The sequence below is a fragment of the Sturnira hondurensis genome, unplaced genomic scaffold (assembly GCF_014824575.4).
Source record: "Sturnira hondurensis isolate 20B ecotype Veracruz unplaced genomic scaffold, ASM1482457v3 Scaffold0004136, whole genome shotgun sequence".
Lineage (NCBI taxonomy): Eukaryota > Metazoa > Chordata > Mammalia > Chiroptera > Phyllostomidae > Sturnira > Sturnira hondurensis.
Genome location: NW_028076767.1, coordinates 34,498,274 through 34,520,569, shown reverse-complemented (window position 1 = coordinate 34,520,569; position 22,296 = coordinate 34,498,274). Strand labels below are relative to the sequence as shown.

Genomic DNA, 22,296 nt, shown 5'->3' with positions numbered 1-22,296 from the left:
CAACTGAACCATCTTCACAAAGACCAGCATTAGACAACTTTTCATCGTGCGTAGGAAGCAGCACACGTCCCAGAGACCGGGAATATGCTGAAACGGAACTTTCACGAGGCATTGAGATAGCCAAAGAAACAGGAAGTCTTTTCTAGGTCCTAGACAACTGATAAGTTATGAACAAGTATACATTTTTTAAATGTAGTTTATGAAGAACGTGATGCCACTCATTTGCTGACATTTCCACATCACAGACCAGGAGTCCCAGTGTGGAACCTAAATGATTGTCAAGTGACAAGTTGTAGAAGACAGACTGAAGAACACTAGAGAAAAGTCATGACTGTGAAAAGTAAATTAATAGAATAAAGCATAAGATTTATATGCAGAAATGAGAAGAGGAAATTGCACCACTCTTTCCACGGAGGAATAAGAGATTTCTTGGCACATCAGTGAATATGGTGTCCCAATCAAATATTACATGAAGGTGGTTTAAAAGACCTTAATGAAAAAAATCAATAAAATAGTATAATAAATTGATATTTTCATTTAGTTTACCAATGATTTTCATGCGTTTCCAAATTTAAAGATTGTTTCTGTAGACTCAGAAAAGTTCTAAAATGTTATATGGTATGATAATGCCTTTAAAATATATTTTTGCAAATAGCTACAAACCTTATTTTACTTTAATCTTTGTCTCTATATTTACTTAATCTAAAAAATGCACATATTGCAAACCCGCTTAAAAACAAATTATCTGCCCTGGCTGGTGTAGCTCAGTGGATTGAGCGTGGGCCTGTGAACCACACAATTGCGGTTCGATTCCCAGTCAGAGTACATGCCTGGGTTGCAGGCCAGTTCCCAGCAGGAGATGCATGAGAGTCAACCATACACTAACATTTCTCTCCCTCTCTTCTTCCCTTCCCCTCTAAAGATAAATAAATAAAATCTTTTAAAAAATTATCCTGTTGAAATAAAGCATTGTATTTGTGAAGCTAGATATAGTAGAAGATTTTAAAAATCACTTTAGAAGGAAATATTTAAAAGCCTTCATTGGGTTGGTTTTCCCAAAATAAAAAAAATATATAAATTACAAAAGTGTTTCATAGCTTTCGTGAGTAGCAAGATTTTAATTGCCAATACTTAAAATTAAAATTCTAACACTAACAATTTCGATGAGATAAAATCCTGTTTGAGTCAGTATTACATTTTAAATAGGCAAGACAGTTTCAGCAATGGAATAGCTAGTCCCTCATATCTCTGCTTCAAACGCAGACGACACAAAAGACCGTGATTATACAATTTGGTTGTCATTAGTCATGCAAGCAGATTTTAGCTACTTGTTTTGACAATTCTAATCCTAGAATACTAGAAATGTCTTAAGTCAATGTACAAGTTAAGTAATAGTACTAAATGCAAATTTCTTTTTTCTTTCATGCAAAAACAGTCATTTCAATCAGTTAGTAATAATATTTAAAAACCAAGTTGTCAGCAATTTTTTTCCTAAAATGGTCATTCAGTGGCTCTGTGTGGGCATAACTCAAAATTTGCTTAGTATGTACACACAGGGCCGGCCGAAGTAAGGCCTGCTTGAGTATGGCTGATAGGGTGATAAAGTGAGTGTAATCATTTATAGTTTTAATTTGAATATTTCACCTAAAATATCATATGATATGCTTGAGTGCGATATTGTGATGTTATAGAATTACAAGCTTATGATTTTGTGATAAAAGATTTTATCATAAAAATGGGCATTATTTGTGCTGGACCCTGTATATTTTTATATCTTACATCAATGTTGAATGGCAAGTCAGGAAGTTCTACTGTTGAGTGACTATATGCCCCTCTCCTGAAAAAAAATGACAAACTCATCTTTGAGATTAATTGATAAAGTAAAACTCAGCTAACTTTGCCCTAAAATGTTAGGCAAACACAAAGTCACTTTTCAAATTTCTTAAAAATATACACATAAATTCACTACTGTAAATCTTCATATATTCAGGTTACTACAAAAAAAATAGAACAAATACAAACAAACCAACGCATTCTGTTCTGCCAAAGAGAAGAAAATCTAAAATAGGTTGCAATATTGGCTATAATTTGTCTGGTACAGGTGTCAGTCGACTCATTAGGTTAGACACAAATCCTCTGCTGATTGCCAGTATTCAATTTTCATCGATGTTAATTAATGTGTAAGTTGCTATTTGCTTTTGTAGGATTATTTGTTTACCTAGAGAGCAACCAAAAAACTGTAATCTTTAAATCTTCCATGGATCTTAGAAACATATGTCTATAATTCATTCAAATCCTATAAAAATGGCTTCCTTTTTATTTTGTTAATAGTTTTGGGGTTTTATGTTATTTTTATTTTATTTTATTGTGGTTCAGTTAGAGTTGTCCTGCCTTTTTCCCCATTGCTCTCCCCTACCTCATCCCTCACCCCACTCCCACAGTCAATCCTCCCAAGTCTTTTTAAAAGCTAGTCTTTGTTCAATGTCATTTGTCTTATTAGTTGGTCTTATACTAGTGCACTGTAATGCCAATGCATTACCTCAGTGTAAGAAAATATGCAGACTATTTACATATAAAACACCATTAAACACATTCAAATGGAGGGAAGTAGAAGGCATTTTACCTCTAAAGAAAGTTTGATACCATTTTTCTTTCAGAAAGTCATATACATCAAAATAGCAATGTTCAATCTACTGAGATGTTGCATTCTATAAAATAGTACATAAACATAGCATTAGACATATGAATCCCAGAAAATCTCTATTTTACATGGTATAAGATTCCTTCAGCCATTACCACAGAAAAGCCAATATATTTTCATTTGAAATATTCAAGTATGCTAAGCAAATGCTTGTAAATCTTCATATGCACATATTTATCCAAATTTTAAAACTGATTTTTAAATCACAACATAATTAAAACAAAGCATGTAAATACAGTGTGCTGGAATACCAAACAGGAATTGGTAGCACACACAGAAAAAAAAATGTAAATGTTGTTCAAATAGCAAGGTGGGTAGAAGTTCCATTAAAGTTTGACTCAGCTATTTACATTTTATGCTTAGCATAAGCACAGCTCTTGGCCCACCTTCCTAAGGTCCATTTTATCTCATGAGCTATTCTGCACTCTCAGAAGTGAATTCTTTAGTTTAAAGCCAAAACTCTCCAGTAAGTTTGGTATGCTTATACTATTTTTACCACATATGTATTTTTTTCTTAAAGAATTCTTACTCATTAAAACATAAAGCATAAGCGCAATAGAGTTTAATTGTTTATCATATTCATCCTCTCCTTTTTTCCAAAAACTAATCCCAGAGAAATAAGTACCATTGGTATTCTCTCTATTTACCCAGTGAAATTTTATTTCTGGGAGCAGCGTCCCTGTCACCTCTTTGCATATCTAAACAACACACACAGGAGCATAAAAGGAACCATGTAGCACAGCAGTAAAGTGGATTCCTTTTCTCAGGAGTTGCCTTACTTTCCAGAAAACATACAGGTACAAAAATAATAGTTATCTTTCAAGCAGGTTGTTAGCTGAGACTGGCACATCTTATTTTTTAAAGAGAAACCTTTCTAAAGGAAACACTAGTCCACAAAGTAAGATAGTACCACAATTATTCATGTTAACAATCAAATTGGGGGTAGGGATAAAAACACAGAACCAAGCAGCTTACTCACATTCCTTTCAGGCGTTGCCACATTTTTTCAGTGTGTTCTCCTATAAGATATTTAAATGTGGTGTTTTCCAATTCCTCAATTCCTGTAGCAGTAGAGCCCATGATGATACTCCTAGGGAAACACAGTTACAGTCAGTTTCAGGAGCTAGAACAAGCATTCCTCAGTCCACTGCAAACCTCAGTTGCACAGCAGCATCTCTTATCTATCAGAACATTGCAGATTTATAAAGCTAAGGACAGCCTCTGCCAGAATTGCTATTGACTTGGACAGGCATACCCACTGTTCACCACACCACCCCCGCCCCAAGCAGACAGCAGTACAAACAGATCCTCTGACCTCACAGAAACAATCCGCACATGTGAGCCTGTGACTGTACTACTGACCGACTGAGCTCTCCAGCTCTCCCCCAAAGCAGCTCATTTGTTACTGCTCCGTGCACTGAAGCACATCAGAATTCCTACAGGTTACGAGATCTGGTATGCACAAGAGAAACGTGAATGACTTTAGCCCACCAGAAGAAGCTGAATTCCTCTCTACCAATGAAAGGAGGGCAGTATGTAATAAGAAAACAGATGGCAGGAATCAGTATCAGCAGCACCACCCTGAGAGAAAAAGTGCCTGCTTTAAATGCCAACGTTTTTGTCTCTTAAGTATTCTGGAACCAACAATTAAAAATACATCATGCTCTAACAGAAAAAATGCAACAAATATTAATGATGACAACGAGAAAATAACATATAAAGCCATACAGAACACAGACGACAGAGCTCTACAGGTTGTTATTGATGCTGTAATCATGCTTATTCACCTTCTCCTAGCAACTCCAGACTGTAAGTAACTGCCAATTTAACTAGTAGAAAACACAGCAGTTGCACACAGCCTGCTCCGTGAATTCTTTGGGGATTAAAAAAATGAAATGAAACTAGTGCATATGCTTGTATGACCATGTTGAAGAAACGGGAATGTGTGTGTGTGTGTGTGTGTGTGTGTGTGTGTGTGTGTGTGTGCAGAGAGAGAAAGAGAAGAGAAAGTGATGCCATGCTGCTTGTGCATTTTAGAAGAAAAGTCAGAGGAAGTGTACATAAATGGAATCAGAGCTGAGTTATCTGCCAAGCTTCAAACACACCCCAAGCTTACTTAGATACAAGCACAGATTTTAAGTATGAGCTCCATAATAGCTATGGCTATCTACAAGCTGCTAAGAAAAATATATTTTTTTAAAAAGTGTTTCTTCTTGTTGGTTTGGAAAACCACATGTAGTTTTATTACTTTCTGCAAGAAAACTTGTCTGTTACCTTGCAATTTAAGGTAGAGACACTCAGAGCTATTAGATAGATAACAATATCACTGAATGCTTACTATGTGTCAGACATTGTTCCCAGCACCTGACAGTACTTCCTTTTAAAATTCTTACATAAAGCACATGAAGCGGGTAATAGTCCCGTTTAACTGAGAAACAGAGACATCCCCAACATTTAAAGCAGTCTTTTAAAACAGACACTCTGGTTTCACTGAAAAGTAGCATTCCGATATAAAGTTATTATGTCTATCTAGAACTCAAAGTAGTGATATGTATGTAAAAAGCATCTTTGCAAAACTTTATACAAAGTGTCTTCTGAATTCCTCGCTACCCAAAGAGGGTTCCACACCATATTGTCCTGGGTTCCTGTTACAACTTAAAGGGAACATTTCAAGCGTCAGGAGCCTTTGACGTCATGCATATAAAGGAGCAGGATGTCCATCATTCTTTGCAGCAGGAACCCACCTACGTGGCACCAACCTTGGCGTCCAAACAGAACAGTCATCTACCAAAGGAAAAGTGATGACATTACCTCACGAACGGAAGAGAACCTGGGTGAATCTTTTGTGGGCAGCTCATGCCATGGACAGCCCGGCTGAGGTCAGTACCATGTCAGCCGGCAACACTGGGCAGCAAGCTGTGCCCTCACCATTGTCACTGGAGCCCCTCCCGCTGCTGCTGCTTCACTCCCAGAACCTTAGGCACAGGCAGCTGGCTTTCTGGGAGCCATGGCTTCTGGTGGCTCTTCGTCCCCTAGCTAACACCAGTCTCTCGCAGAGGAGGCCTGCTCCCCTGCCTCCCTTGGCATCACACTCTTCTCTGCACTGTGCGGATATTGCCATCCCCGTGCAACAATAAGGGAGCTCAGTGTGTGATGCGCCTGGAGTTGGCCCAGGAGGTCCTGTGCCTGTGTACAAACTACCTCCCCTGAGCACCTGTGGCAGGCCACCCCCATCGTCCCTCTTCAGAGCTTCTGAAGAAACTGAAAAGAAAGAGCAGATCACGGGGGAAAGGCTGTGACCAGAAGGAACCACAGACGAATGGACTGCTCCAGCTCTCGTATGCACTTCCACTCAAGTTGAGCTCACAGACGGGTGTGAAGGCACAGATGCCTTCTGTGCCTAGGCAGCAGTTTCCTGCTGAAGACTGGAGCGCACAGCCGCCACGGAAGACTGGGCTGCAGCCCCGCTGCTCGGGCCCGAAATGGGTAGGAGCAACCCCTGGGTGATCTTAAGCTGTTCTGCTACAGTCAAATAGAAAATGGAAGTAAGGTTGACAGAAAATAGTTTCTTTAAGAAGGGGGTGGGGAGTTAAATCAAGTGAAGCTTCAGTTTTCCTTTCTCCAACAAGCTATTTCCCGTACTTGATCTGAATTTAATGTCTTTAACTAGCAGACAGTTTTACATAATCACAACCCCACTCCTATGAGCTTTTCCCAGAGTCGTCTTTGTTCTGAAAGTACCAATTTTTCCTTCACTGTGGCTTTATTTGTAATCCTTGCTACATTCACATAAAAATATCTTACCTGATTTTTCTTTAATGAGATGATGGTCAACAAATATCTGAATTCTGCTCTCAAAGATGAACCACAGTGAAAAATCTCCATAAAAAGCAAGCACTCCTCTCTATTTTATGAGCCAAGATTCCTTCAGGATACAACAAATGCCATAAAATTTCAAGCCCTCATATGGGCCTAATTACCAATAACACTGCAATGTAGAGTATGAGAATTATTATACTCAAGTTTGCATTAGTGAATCTCATGATTAAAACTCATTTGCCTTTTTCTTTCACTATTTCACTTCTGCCGTATATTGATATTTAAGAACTCGGAGTATATATATCAATTATACACTTAATGTGCAAAAATTCTTGATTATTGCATTAAATGCTCTATAAAATAAAATTAAAATTGAACATGAAACTATATAAAATAGATAATTATTTAAACCCTTAAACAAGATAATCCTTGGCCTTGGGTAATATTAAAAAATTATTTCTGCTCTGGCTGGTGTGGCTCAGAGGGAGTGCCAGCCTGCAAACCGAAGGGTCAGAGGTCTGAGTCCTCGCCAGTGCATGTGCCTGGGTTGCAGGCCAGGCTATGCCAAGGGCTCCCCATCGATGTTTCTCTTACACACTGATATTTCTTTCTCTCTTTCTCCCTCCCTGCCCCCACTCTCTAAAAATAAAAATAAAATCTTTAAAATTTTTTCTGTTAATATAGAGAATTCTAAGCCTTTTTATTTTCTACTTTGTAACTAATGTCTGCAAGAGATATTAGTAGAAAAATAAATTACACTAAAGAGGACAGATAATTTAACAACTTTTTAAATTAATATGTTGAGAAAATTGTGAGATGTGTTCATAGAATTAAACGAAACCAAAAATATCCAGACATGAGAAAGGAAATAAGATGATAAGAAGGGATGTTGAGGTTTTTCAGAAACATGTATGAGGGACACATGGACAAAATCAAAGAGGGGAAGGAGTGGGGGTGGCTGGGGTGGGGGGGGGAATAGAGACAGCTGTACTTGAACAACAATTAAAAATGTGAAAAAATAGGCCCTGGCTGGTGTAGCTCAGTGGATTGAGTGCGGGCCTGCGAACCAGACGATCGCAGTTCGATTCCCAGTCAGGGCACATGCTTGGGTTGCAGGCCAGTTCCCTGCAGGCCAACTCCCAGCAGGGGACGCACGAAAGGCAACCATACATTGATGTTTCTCTCCCTCTCTCCTTCCCTTCCCCTCTAAAGATAAATAAATAAAATCTTTTTTAAAAAATGTGAAAAAATAATATAAACTTAAAAAATAAAAATAATTAAAATAGACATGCTAAAACAAAACATTCAATATAAGTTCTTGGGGAAAGTTGACAAGATACTCCTAAGCACAGGGTAAAATTGACCTAGTATAGCTTTTGTCTCTCATATGTTCCGTCTCTTTTGCTTTAACTCTGTATTCAGAAAAAATATCTCTGTTATAAGTAGTTCCTGATATTATTACCTAATATTTTATTGGACAGTTGAAAAAATTGTAGAATATTTTTCAGGATCTATTGAAAAATAGATATAGTAAAGCATAAGTTATGGATCCAAAATACCTTGCTTTAAATTCTTGTTTTTTCACTTAAAGAATTATATGATATTTTACAACTACTATTATGTATTTATTTCCCTATACACAAAGCATCGAAATGTCATCTTCCTTATAAGGCTGATATAGGGATTAAATGAGTTGATATACATACAGAACCAAGGACACTATCTGGCACTTTGTCACTGTTCCACTAAATTATTAGCATTTATTATTAGTGATAGTATTGTATGATGTTTTTCCTTCATATTGTATATAAATATTTATTTCAATAGGTTTACTGATCATTAACTATTTTTAAAATAATGTTACAGAACGTTATTGCTTTTATACTCTGCTGGTGTTCATTTTTTTAGAAACTTTGTATCTTTATTTATAAGTTAAATTGCTCCAAGTGTTGGTGGCATTAACTTTATTGTTTTTCATATTAACATTATACTAGCACCTTGTAACAAATTAGAGGGCAAAAAATTTTAAACTTCCAAGTCCACCCAGCAAACTGTCACACAATCACTAAATAAATGGTGACACACTCAGAAGCACCAAGTTCAGAAAGCAGACTATTAAAATACTCTTCTAAAACAGTTACATAAGTCAGTATACCTGGGAAAAAAAGTAAATAGGTACTAAATTAGACATATGTACCTAACTCAGCTAGGAAAATTAAAAGTAGAGAGAAACTCATTAAGGATACAAAAAAAATCTGAACAACACTATCAATAAACTTGAACTGACAATTATAGTATACTTATCTCATCAACAGCAAATACACACTACTTTAAAGTGCTCACATTGAGCAATTACCAAAAGAAATCACATTCTGGACTATAAAGGCATCTCAATAAATTTAAAAGAATTTAAAACATACAAAGTATCCTGGACTGTAATGGAATTAAACTGGAAACCAGTAATAACTCTCTGGAATATTTACATATACTTAGAAGTTAAATGATATACTTTAAACAACCCATGGGTCAACAAATAAATTAAAAGGGAAATTATAAACCATTTTAGCTAAATGAAGATGAAAACACAGCACATCTAATTCTGTGAGGTGTGGCTAAAGCAGCACCTAGAGGGAAATTTATAGCACTAGATAACTATATTAGAAATGAACAAAGATCTCATATCAATTACCTTTTGATCCATATTAAGAAACTTGAAAAGGATAAGCAAATTAAACATAAAATTTAAAAAATAAGAAATTAAATGTCAGAACAAAAATCAATGAAGTACAAAACCGAAAAACAATAGAGACAATGAAAAATCTGTCTTTTGAGGGAAAAGCAATAAAATTGCTATAGTTTGTAATATTAGTAAATATTATATAATATAATATGGAATCAAGAACTGTAACATTTATGATATTTCACCATTTACACAAACTATCACGTCAGCCTACCACAGTTTTCTGGATGATGATAAAAGGCATTCTTGGCTCTTGGACGGAGAATTATGTTTACCATTCACACCAAAATCAGTAGCCAGAGTATCGGCAATCTCCAGTTCCCACTAGGTAATGTGAAGACAGCCAGGTGGCACCTGCACACACAGCAAATTGTGTCATAAAAGAGAACCCTCGAGCTTAGGGAACCTGGATTTTTCCAATGGGCTGTAAGCATGCCAGACTTTTTCACCAGAGAGAGCCATTATCATTATTAAACTCACCTGTCATTTACTCCAGAAAGAGTACTAAACTCTCCAAAAGAGAATTAAGAAAATTATTTTCAATATATATATCATAACCAGTGTAGGTTCCATACCTAAAATATGTAAATGACTTCTAGAAATCCATAAGAGAAATACAAACAAATTAGTAAAAAAAATGGATAAAGCTATAAACAAGAATATCACTGAAGCAGAAACATAAATAGAAATTAAGCATAGTAGGTATTAAAAATTACTAGTATTCAGTGCAATTTAAGTGACCACATAGATATGCTCTTTCATACCCAAAAATCTGGGGGGGAAGAAAGAGATCTGGCAATGCCAGATACTGAGAAAAATGTGGAGCAACAAGAACTTTTTTCCTGCAGTGTAAGTATCACTTGGGCAAAATCACTTGGGTGAGCAATTCACCAATATCTAGAAAAGTTGAAGATGCACATACTTTAAAATACTCTCCTATGTGTATAAAGGAGTTATCTTAGACCATGTTCACTGCTATAACAAAATACAATAGACTGGCTGGCTTATAAACATCATAAATTTATTTCTCACAGTTCTGGAACCTGGGTAGTCCAAGATCAAGGCACCAGCCAATCCAGTGTCTGGTGAGAGCTTGCTTGCTGCTTTGTTGACAGCCAATTTGTCCACTGTGTCCTCAAATGGCAAAAGAGGCAAGGGAGCTCTCTGGAGCCTCTTTTATGAGGTCACTGATTTCATCCATAAAGGCTCCACTCTCATACCCTAATCCCCTCCCTAAGGCCCCACTTTCTAATACCATTGGGAGTGTAATATGTCAGTGATTACATATGGCTTATAGTAAAAATGACATACATGGATAAATGTCAAAAATAATGGAAAGAAAAAATCAAGTCCAGTAAGAATTTAGAAAGTATCATGTTGATTTTTTTACTAATTGGGAAGTATGTATGTATTTGGCAAAAGTTTAAAGAAGTGAATAAAAATGCTAACCCCTAAACTCTGATTAATGATAGTATCTGATAAGGAGGGAAGGGGATGCTATTGAGGCTCTTCAGCTATTTTGGGGGCTGTTTTATTTCTCAAGCAAAGTATAGATATACAGGTTTACAGGTGATATCATGGTACTTTCTAGTGTTTATGAAATATTTAATTTAAAAAATGTTTAACTATAGAGAAGGAAAAATGTCAGAACAAAAAGCCATGGTTAGATTATAAACCAAACTAAAACATAGAATGACTTAAGTAATTGATGACATACAAGAAAAATAAATTCTAGATGCTCTCCAATATTGGGACATTTTCCTTTGAATGGACTAGTTTCAAAAATGCAGGAGTAAATTCCCTAGGTATCCACCCAGAAAAATGAAAAAAATGTAAGTCCACTCAAAGACCTGTACACAAATGTTCATAGCGAAATTATTCATAATAGCCAAAAAGTGGGAACAACTCATATATCCATCAACTGCTGAATGACTAACAAGATGTGGTAAAATAAAAAAATTAAATACTATCTAGCAACAAAATGGATGAAATACTGATACATGCTGCAACATGTATGAATCCTAAAAATATCTAAGTGAAAAAAAGCCAGAAAACATAAATCTGGTTATTTACTCAGGGCACAATAATGTATATTATATACTTTTCTTTCAAATTATTTACCACTATGATAAGCAAAAATGTGTCCTTTACTTAAATTTATTATTAATGAGATTTCTTGTATGAATTTTATTTGCATTTTGTACCACTTTAATAAATTCCTCCACTTTTTAATTTTTTTCTTAGAGCATTTACCATTTTTATTATTGATTTGTAAATGTTCTTAACACATATATTAACCTAACACATATATTGCCTATCATAAATGATGCAAATATTTTTATTATTTGCCATTTGTAATTACTCTTTATTACATTTTTGGTGACATTTAGACCTAATTTTTTATGTAGTTCAATGTATCCATCTCTTCTCTGTGGTTCTGCTATTGTTCTTTTGCCTTTGAAGTTTTCCTCATGTCAGTATCCCATACTTATTGACTTTCATCTTATTCTAATTGATGTACACTTTCACTTTGTTTATCTAATGTTCTAATTTATTGGGAAGTTATATATATTTATGTGAAAAGTACACACATAGCTATTTTTCCCAAAGATTTCACCAATAGTCCAGAACAACTTGTTGAAATTTTCCTTCTGCCCTCATTGCTTTGTGTTATGGCCTTTATCACACAATATATTTTTATATGTACATGTATTTGTCCCGGAGCATCTGTGCCATTTCATTGCTCCATCTGTGTATTATGTAAGTCTGACAGTTTTACTAAGATGTTGGTGCATTTTATATTACACTTAACAGATATTATTTTCAAGTGCTTTTTTCAGGCATCCACTGATGTCAAGCTCACATCAATATTGCTGGGTTTTGTACCCTATTTAGAGATAAGGAGACTGAGCTCAGAGAGATTAAGCCCTCCAACTAATATAGGAGAGAGTCAGAATGTAACCTAGACATGTGTAACTCCTAAACCTGTATTCTTAAATTTTCTTTATTTTTTAAAATTTATTTTTAGAGAGAGGGAAAGGGAGGGAGAAAGAGAGGGAGAGAAACATCAATGTGTGATTGTGTCTCATGTGGTCCTCACTGGGGACCTGGCCTGCAACCTGGGCTTGTGCCCTGACTGGGAATCGAACTGGTGACCCTTTGATTCCCAGCCTGCACTCAACCCACTGAGCTACACCAGCCAGGGCTGTATTCTCAAATTTTTAATCTTCTTTTTAAAGCATTCTAGTTTAAAAATGAGTAGAGGTTAAGAGAGAAAGAACATAAAATCTTTTTTTTCCTTTTCATTGAACTTATTGGAGTGACACTGGTTAACAAAATTACACAGGTTTCAGGTGCACAATTCCATAGCACATCATCTATACACTGTACTATGTGTTCACCATCCCAAGTCAAGTTGTCTTCCATGACCATTTATCCCTCATGTGCCCTCCTCCACCTCCCCTCACCTCCCCCTCTTCTTGGCAATCCCCACACTGTTGTCTGTGCCTATGAGTTTTTTCTCTTTTTTCTTTTTTTCCCCTCAATGTGCTTACTCCTTCCACTCAGCCCCTCAATACCCTACCCCTCAACAGCTCTCAGCCTGCTCTTTGTCTACAGGTCTGGCTCTATTTTGTCTGATAGCACAGTTTGTTCATTAGAATCTACACACGAGTAAAATCATATGGTACCTGTCTTTCTCTGACTGGTTTATTTCACTTAGCATAATGTTCTCCAGGTCCATCCATGCTATTGCAAAGGGTAGGAGCTCCATCTTCTTTTATGGCCAAGTAGTATTCCATTGCGTAAAAGTGCCACAGCTTTTTAATCCAGTCATCTGTCAAAATGGCTGTCATTAAAAAATCAACAAACACCAAGTGGTGGTGAAGGTGTAGAGAAAAGGGGAACCTCCTGCACTGTTGGTGGAAATGCAGACTGGTGCACCCACTGTGGAAAGTAGGTTGGAGTTACTTCAAAAATGCAAAATAGAAGTGCCTTATGACGCAGCAATTCCACTTCTGGGAATATATTCAGAGAAATTCACAACACTAATTCAAAAGAATATACATACCCTTACATTCATTGCAATATTTATTGAATACAATAGCTAAGAACATGAAATCTTTTAACAGAGTCAAACAGACAGACATTAATCAGGAAATTTCATGTCAGATCTTTTAGATCTTGGAAATGAGGTCGTCACAGATTCTGGTCAGTTCATCATTTTCTTTAGTCTTCTGCTCGATGGTCTGTCTTCTCCAGCCAGTGGATGCACGCCTGCTCCTCCTCAGGCTCACCTGGAAGGCCAAGGCCTCCACGCAACCCTCGCTCATGCCTGGGGTGATCTCTTCTTTCACCAGCTTGTTTCTCTTCTGCACGAGCCTTCATTGCTTGGTACCTCCGTCCTTCTTTTTCAGTTCTCGCTGTGTAATCCTCAGCATATGTCTTCAGCAGTTCTTTATTCAAGCAATAGCCCTAGATCACTTCTGTGTCTCAAAGCACTTGAAAATGTCAGAGAGACTTTTCCATGGACTTCAGGTGTGCAGTTAAGTTGGTCTTTCTCCTTCTGAACATTCTGGATTTTGGCTCTGGCAAGTTCCTGTTTCTGGGCCTCCTCCATTGCCTGTTGCATGATGTCCTCACACCCATCCATGATCTACTTCATCTCCAGGTTCTTCACCTGGAGCTCCTCACATCTGTTCCTTAGCAACAGGTTGGTGTCACCTCTGTGCCACTTCCACTACCACATCCAGGTCCTCCGGCTGCACTGCTCTATTCTAAGCATTGACTTTGGTAGTAAAGAACATTGACCGGCAGCAGAAATGGTGGTTGAACCCTGCCTTCCCAGGGCTTACATTCTAGTAAGGGCAATGCATGCAGTCTGTTGTTCATAAACTGCTAATCTGGGGAGTTTTAGATGTTACTGTTTATTTCCATGATATTTTTTACTTCTTTTTAACTGAACTCATCCCATTTTTATTTGCTTCAAACAGTATATGCAAAATATCTTCAACTATTTGGCTCCTTCCAATTGTTTAGCTTTTCCTTCCAAAACTAATCTAATAGTTATCTTACAAATGGACTATACACAAGAAAACATTTTTAATAAATGTGAACTTTTAACTCTCTGTTCACAAGAGTTTTAAATATAAATACTCTTTTGAAGTATTTTAGTTCTAATATTCTTATACCCTGCTCCATGAAGTTTGTTGAAGCTAGATGAATCAGTTAAAAGTAGGATCAAATTTATAAAACTACATATTATTTTTGAGTGGTAAAACGTAGTCATTCAGTAAAATCAAACCAATATTATGTAAACTAAGATTTGTACTGGCAGTATTAATGAATGCTGTCTGGACCCAACATTTATGTCTCTAAACATCTCTACCTCAATCCTACACTTAATATCAAAATAAATCTACAGGCCCTGGCTGGCATAGTGGATTGAGCACAGGCCTGCAAACCAGAGGATTGCGGTTTGATTCCCAGTCAGGGCACATGCCTGGGTTGCAGGCCAGTTCCCTGAAGGCCAACTCCTAGCAGGGGATGCACAAAAGGCAACCATACATTGATGTTTCTCTCCCTCTCGCCTTCCCCTCTAAAGATAAAGAAATAAATAAATCTTTTATAAATAAATAAATAAATAAATCTACAGTTTTAGGAATGGGCAGAGCATCCACATCTTTAAATAGTGGTATGTCCAACAAAAGTGGTATATTTTACTCCTGGCAAATTCCCAAGTTATCTGAACCAAATTTAAATTCTGTAAAATATATCACATAAGATATTAAAAGCAGAAGAGGTGCCAGAGCCATCACAAATACTTGGAAGCTCTCAAGATTTTTCTCTCCCCTTTCTCAAAGTGGCTAGGACAAACAGTGGGTTCACATCAAGTTTTTTTGAGTCCCCAGAGCAAATAATATGCTTTTGAAGGCAGCCCAGGAGTCAGATACCAAAGTTATGAGAATTTACATACCAAATGGAGCATTCTCGAACATAACTCTATTACCATTCAAAGCAGTAAAAACAAATAATATTCCTATCTTAAAGCTATCTGTGAAAATATTTGATTCATTATTTGTTAGCAAGAAGAAGGCATATTTTTTACACACGTCATGGCTCATATTACCAGTCTTCCCTTGGCTAGGAAAAATAAAAACATTGTGTAACTCCACTATTATATACACTATAGACTACACATTGCCAAGTTCATCATACGGGTTAGTATGAATAGCTTATCTGCAGTTTCAGCACAATAGACATTTAGTGACAATGAAATGCATTTTTAATAAACACATGAGAAAACACCTATCAAATGATCTGTTGGCACCATGGACAGTTTTATGCAGATGTAGAGTAGAAGGTCATTCAGCTATGTTCAAAAAGTTATTTTCTCCCTCCAAATATATCTCCCCACATACTAGATAATTCTTAAAATTGTAATGAAAGAAAGCCTTTTATTTTAGCATGACTCAAAAATATTAAGATGCAAATAACTCTCAGAGAAGTAAGAGATTGACCTAAAGTTTCACAAAGGCATAAATTACTGACATCACCTCATTTCTTAAAATAAGCCAGAGAGTGAGAAGAGCACATAAGGGCTTTGGTACGTGAAAAAGAAGAGAGAATTTTTTTAAAAATGGAGGTTTGTGTAGCTCAGTTGTTTGGAACATTGTCCTGTACACCAAAAGCTTGTGGGCTTGATTCCTGGTCAGGGCACGTGTGGGAGACAACCAATCAGTGTTTCTCTCTCACATTGATCTCTCTCTCTCTCTCTCCCTCTCTCATCCTCTTCCTCTCTATCTAAAGTCAATAAACATTTTTAAAAGGTGGGCAGCGGTGGGGCAGGGGGGCGGGAGGGAGTTACTTTGCAAGAAACTAATCCCTCCCACTTCAAAAACTTGCTAATTTATTAAATTGAGCACATTGATATAAAACAAATTATTTTAAAAAATAGTGTCAGAGCTTACCAAATTATCCATACTTTATATTTTTAAGTACATTTTTAGTTTAAGTAAGACCTTATTTTTCATATTCAAAAATACTGAATTATGATATTGACTCACACATATTACATTTTTCACATGTTCATAAATATGTCAAAATGTGATTCTTCATCCACTTAAGTAGTCTCAACAAATATACCTGCCTATTTATTTATGTTCTTAACTCATATCAACAAGAAATGCATGAGTACCTACTTGCAGTGCTGTATGTTAATGCATAAGCTCATGACCCCCTCACCCATCAGCAGCATAAAATACTGCATCTTCATTATTTATTGTATATTTCTTCTTATTCCATGCAAGAAAACCCAACTGCCTTCACCATTACCTAAAATCCTCAGTGTAATTGCAGCAATTATCTAAAATTAAAAGAAAAGAAAAAGGAAGGAAAGAAAGGTAGCTACCCTTCTTTCCTTGAGACATCACAGAAATCATCAGAGAAATGACAATTACAACAACAATGAGATATCACCTCACACCTGTCAGAATGGCCATCATTAATAAATCAACAAACAAGTGCTGGCGAGGTTGTGGAGAAAAGGGAACCCTGTGCTCCATTGGTAGGAATGGAGACTGGTGCAGGCACTATAGAAAACAGTGTGGAATTTCCTCACAAAGTTAAAAATGGAACTGTCTTTTGACCCAGTGATTCCACTGCTGGGATTACCCTAAGAATCCTGAAACCCCAATTCAAAAGAACTTATGTTCCTCTATGTTCACAGCAATACTATATACAATAGCCAAGAGTTGGAAACAGCCTGAGTGCCCATCAGTAGATGAATAGATTAAAAAACTGTGGCACATTTACACTATGGAATGCTACACAGCAGCAGAAAAAAAAGAAGGAATTTTTGCCCTTTGCGACAGCATGGATGGAACTGGAGAAAATTATGCTAAGTGAAATGAGCCCATTGGCAGAAGACAAATACCATATGATCTCACTTAAAAGAGAAATCTAATGAACAAAGTAAACTAATGAGCAAAAGAGAACCAGAGACAGGGAAACAGGGAGCAGACTGACAGCGGCCAGAAGAAAGTGGGGAGGGAGGGAATGGCAGAAAGAAGGGGAAGGGAGTAGTCAAAGACCGTGTATAAATGACCCATGGACATGGACAATGGTGTGGAGATGGACTATGGGAGCAGGGAGTGGTCTGAGTGTAGGAGCACAAAGGGGGAAAAATAGGGACAACTATAATAGACTTAACAAGAAAAGAGATTAAAAAATAATTAAAAAGCAACCACAGAAATAAGATGTGTTTATATCTAAGAGAATAAATCCAGTTCTAAAATATATATAGCAACTTATCTAGACCTACTGAAAGCCATTGTTAATGTCACATGACTTAAATGAGTGACTTAGATTTATAAAGACTTTTACAAGGATTTGGCACAGTGTGGTAGTAGAGTACAATGAGGCTGGATTTGGATTCATAGTAACTGAGTTCAGCCTCTGACCCTACTACTTGTTAATGATCTAAACTTTCTTTATTTCAGTTTCTTCATGACTAAATAAGCCAAGAAAGGTAAAGATAAGCTGGGATCTATTCCCAGCCTTACCACTTACCAACTCCGTGACCTTGGAGAAACTACTTTATTTTTTTTTATTTAATTATTGTTCAAGTACAGTTTTCTGTCTTTTACTCCCATCCCAGCCCACCTCCCCCACATGCTCCCCACCTCCCTCCCATTTCCACCCCCATTAGTTGTTGTCCATGTGTCCTTCATACTAGTTCCTGTGAATCCTTCCCCTTTCCCTCTGGAATTTCCTCCCCTCTCCCTTCTGGTCACTGTCAGCCTGTTCTCTATTTCAGTGTCTTCGTTTTTATTTTACTTGCTTGTTTATTTTGTTGCTTAGCCTCCTGTTAAAGGTGAGATCATATGGTATTTGTCTTTCAACACTTGGCTTATTTTACTCAGCATAATGCTTTCCAGTTCCATCCATTCTGTTGCAAAGGGTAGGAGCTCCTCCTTTCTTTCTGCTGCATAGAATTCCATTGTGTATATGTACCATAATTTTTGATCCATTCATTTACTGATGGGCATCTAGGTTGCTTCCAGCTTTTGGCTATTGTAAATTGTGCTGCTATGAACATTGGGGTGCATAGGTTCTTTTGGATTGGTGTTTTAGGGTTCTTAGGATATAATACAACCATTATGGAAAACAGTATGGAATTTTCTCAGAAAACTAAAAATGGACCTGTCTTTTGACCCAGCAATTCCACTGCTGGGATTATATCCTGAGAAACTACTTTATATGTCCAGTTTTCTTAGCTGTAAATTATAACTCACTACAGAATTTACTTCATTGGGTTGTCATGAAGTTTCAGACACATGATGCTGTATGTAATTCAGCCACCATGGCCCTTTGTTGAAGGAGAGATTCTACTGATGGGAGCTGTCCTTACAATACTGAAGGGGTATAAGAAAAAAGGTTTCCCTCCTGAACTTAAACTGTTCTTGTGAGGCTTACCTTCTAATAATGTTTATGAAAAACTATTGCATATCTAAATTACTTTTACAACCATTCAGGCTGACCATTAGGTCTATATTTGCTCATATTTAATTAATTGATAACAGAATATTAATGAAAGGAACATAGAAGAAATTTTGAAAGTATTTTGTTACTTTGTCATAAATATTTATAAACAAATCTGTTTCTGACTTAATTAGCTTCCCATGTTAGAAAAGGAAATATTACAAGAAAAAAAAAGAAAAGGAAATATTAAGTTGAAAATTCCCAAATTAATCATTGTAAATGAAGCTTTTTGTGACTAGAGCAGAAAATGGCTGGCTTAAAACAATGCCTGCATATTAAAATTCTTTTTCCAACTAATAAGCCATTAATTCCAAGTTCATAGCATCAAAATGAAAATCAATTTGAGAGTTTTTTGTTGGCTGTTTAGAAACATTTACTGTAAACATCTTAACCTAATTCAATAATTTTATGTAATTATAAAATAATTTTGTTTTATTATGTTATTTTAATTTAAAGATTTTTTTAATTTTCATTGATCTTGAGAGAGGGAGAGGGAAGGGGATAGAGAGAGAGAAAGAAACTTGATTTTATGATTTTCTGCTTATTTATACATTCATTGGTTGATCCTTGTATGTGCCCTGGCCAGGGATCAAACCTGCCATCTTGGTGTATCCAGACAACTCTCTAAACAATTGAGCTACTAGGCCAAAGCTTTTAGTATCTTATTTTAAAATAATATAGTCAAGCATTGACTTTTCAAATTAGTTTATTGCATCATAATATCTAAGCTAATTTCAGAAAAAATATCTAAAGTTAAAAATTCAACTTTAAGTATTTCAAAATATGTTAACATATATTCAGTGATTAAAAAAAACTATGCTTGCTTTAACAAAAAAATAGATGTATTTTGATCCTGTATTTGACAGATGTATCCATGTGTGTGCTTTAAGGACAAATTACTTTATAACCCTAACGAAAACACCAATTTTTTTGAACTGCTACCAAGTAAATTTGGGGTAAAAAATTGCTGAAAATGTATAAAATTATCTAATATCCATATTCATTAAACTTTTTGTAAGGTCAATATAAATGCTACATATACTATGTAATATGTTAGCCACTCATTCTCTCAACCAGATTCATATCAGCATCTGCTTCCATATATTTATATTCTTCAATAAATATTTACTGAGAATCATGCTAGTTAGTTGTTAGGTGAAACTAACTTGTTTAAATTATAGCCCTGACATAACTCTGAAATCAGGAAAGAAAAACTAAATATAGTCTAAGTGTATTTATTACATGCCTTTTTTTTCAAATGTTGTAACTAGTTTGCTTATAATGATGACCCCATTAAACTTAATATAAACATTATTACTGTCTATTAACTAAAAATTTGATTTTCCATATTGTGCAAACAGAATGAATTAAATTACAAATAATATCTGATTTATTCCAAGTGTTAAGGCTTGATCTATCTTATTATTTGTACTTTTTAGCATTTAAAATTTTTATGAATCTCATTTTCCTTCCTTAGCATAGTCTATTATTTCATAGGGCACTAAAATAACCAGCTATTTGGGGAATAGAAAACTCTTGGTTTCATGGCATATCTTTAGAATTTCTACACCATGGGTTTACGTCAATGGATGATAAATCTTTGGTTCTTGAAGATGTCCAACTAGTGTATAAAAGCCAATTGTCAAGATAATAACTTGGATGTATCTCAATTTTCACATTTGTTTTGAATTCTCTGCCAAAGTCATATATTTATCTTTTAGGGGAAAATCATGTCAATGAAAATAAGCATATGTCTCCAGATCCAACAGCCAGAACTTACAGGGTAATGATAAAGGAAATCAGAGCATGAATACATTTGTAAGAATTATCATTGATGTGCATTACTTTCATATCGTTTTTTTCCCTTTGGCTTTTGCAAGAGTGTGTGTTTTGTGAGTGTGGTCTGAGTGAGTCTGTTCAAGGCAGCTGCTATATGTCTCTTAAATTACAAATCCAGGAAGCCGTGGGTGGTGGGAAGGAGAGCCAGCAGAGGCCAGGCTGGCCCCAGTCAATGTTAATATTGAAGACCGACGGTCCAAATCATGCTCCGTAACTGAACTATACATGAAATGTTGACAGTGGAAATAGCTGATATATAAAAATATCAATAAGATCAGAAAGTAAAGTCTAGATCTCTTTAATTGTTTATTTATGTTTTCCAGAAATTGTCCTAAAAACTCAATAGAACTTACGACTGGTATGATTACTTCCAAGTAAGTAGCACACTGCTCCATAAATCCCTCATACATCACTGGCATTGTGTGGTCCATTACAGCTTACTCCTGTCACTATATATCATCAGATAAAACAGATTACAAGGTTCTGAAGGTCAGAACTGTGGTTTATTTGGGTATATTTATCCCCAAGGTTTTAAATTAGGGCATACACCTTTACATGAATATGTCAAGCTGCAAAAGGAAGAGGGCAGGCCTCCATTGTGGACAATAGAATGGTTTGGGTTTGGAGGGGAGGAGGTTGGGAGGTGCTATTAGTTATACTTTGTTTTGTCCTATTTTCTTCATGATGTTAAAATTGCCCTTTAAATTTATTTTAATCAAAGACATGTCACTTGTAATTTTTAAATAGTGAAAACATCTCTCAGAAAAAATTTTATGCTTTCATTTAAAAAGTAGATATCACAATTTATCTTTTAAGTTCAGCCTATATGAAAAAATTCTCGTGAATTATAACATGAGATTTGTAAATTATCTGAAATACCCTTAATAAGGCATATTTTTAACATGCTGCCGAATAAAACTATATGGCAATTGAGCAGAGCATTATAAAGCACCATATGGGCTTCTAAACTGAGAAGAGGACACACGTGGTTCCTGCCAAAACACGTCTCCCTGTCTCTCCCTCCCCACCTGCCAGTCTCCCACCACATCCTGAATTCTGGGATCATATGGGGTGCCTTGGGTATAAATTACTTAAACGCTGACCTCAGTGTCCCTCAATACACATCTCTTAATCAGGAAAGGCAGAAAGTAAAAAGAAACCTAACCTTATTCAAAGTCAGCGACCTGTGTTAAGTTACAGGACTATCAAAACATAAACTTTCCCAAATGGGGGTAAGAGGTGATAAATAGTTACTGGATGATCACTGGAGACCAAGGCTAGGTGATAAAAAGACACTGACAAAATTAAAACTGAATGAATTGCTCAGAGAATTAGCTAAGTGAACCCTGACAGGTATTAGTAACAAAGAAGAATTAAAGCACAATGCAGCTACCTGGTTTCTCTCCTCCGTTTATGGTCAAGCTTTAAGTATTTTCTCTCCTATAAGTAGATAGATCCTCCCTTTTTCTGTTTATGCTTTCTTTTGCTATCCACACTCAGACCATTGAGTCTAGATGAGTTTATGTCTTAAGAAAAAAAGTTGTGTAAAATATTCATGAAAATATGAGATTGGGGACATGCTATCAATTCAGAGGATTAAACATCTGATGGCAAGAAATCAAGGTGAGCCTGAAAGAAAATGATGCCCTAAAAGGGA

General features: G+C 36.0%; 1 protein-coding gene across 3 annotated transcripts in view; it reads right to left on the bottom strand.

Moving 5' to 3' along the window:
• Positions 1-22,296, bottom strand: part of PDE1A (phosphodiesterase 1A) — a 437,635-nt gene that overhangs the window by 288,012 nt on the left and 127,327 nt on the right. For all 3 annotated transcript variants that reach the window (XM_037044340.1, XM_037044338.1, XM_037044337.1), the window contains exon 2: positions 3,681-3,791. In XM_037044340.1, coding sequence (XP_036900235.1) covers positions 3,681-3,781 — 101 coding nt within the window. In that variant the 5' untranslated portion in view covers positions 3,782-3,791. The remainder of the gene's footprint in view (positions 1-3,680; positions 3,792-22,296) is intronic.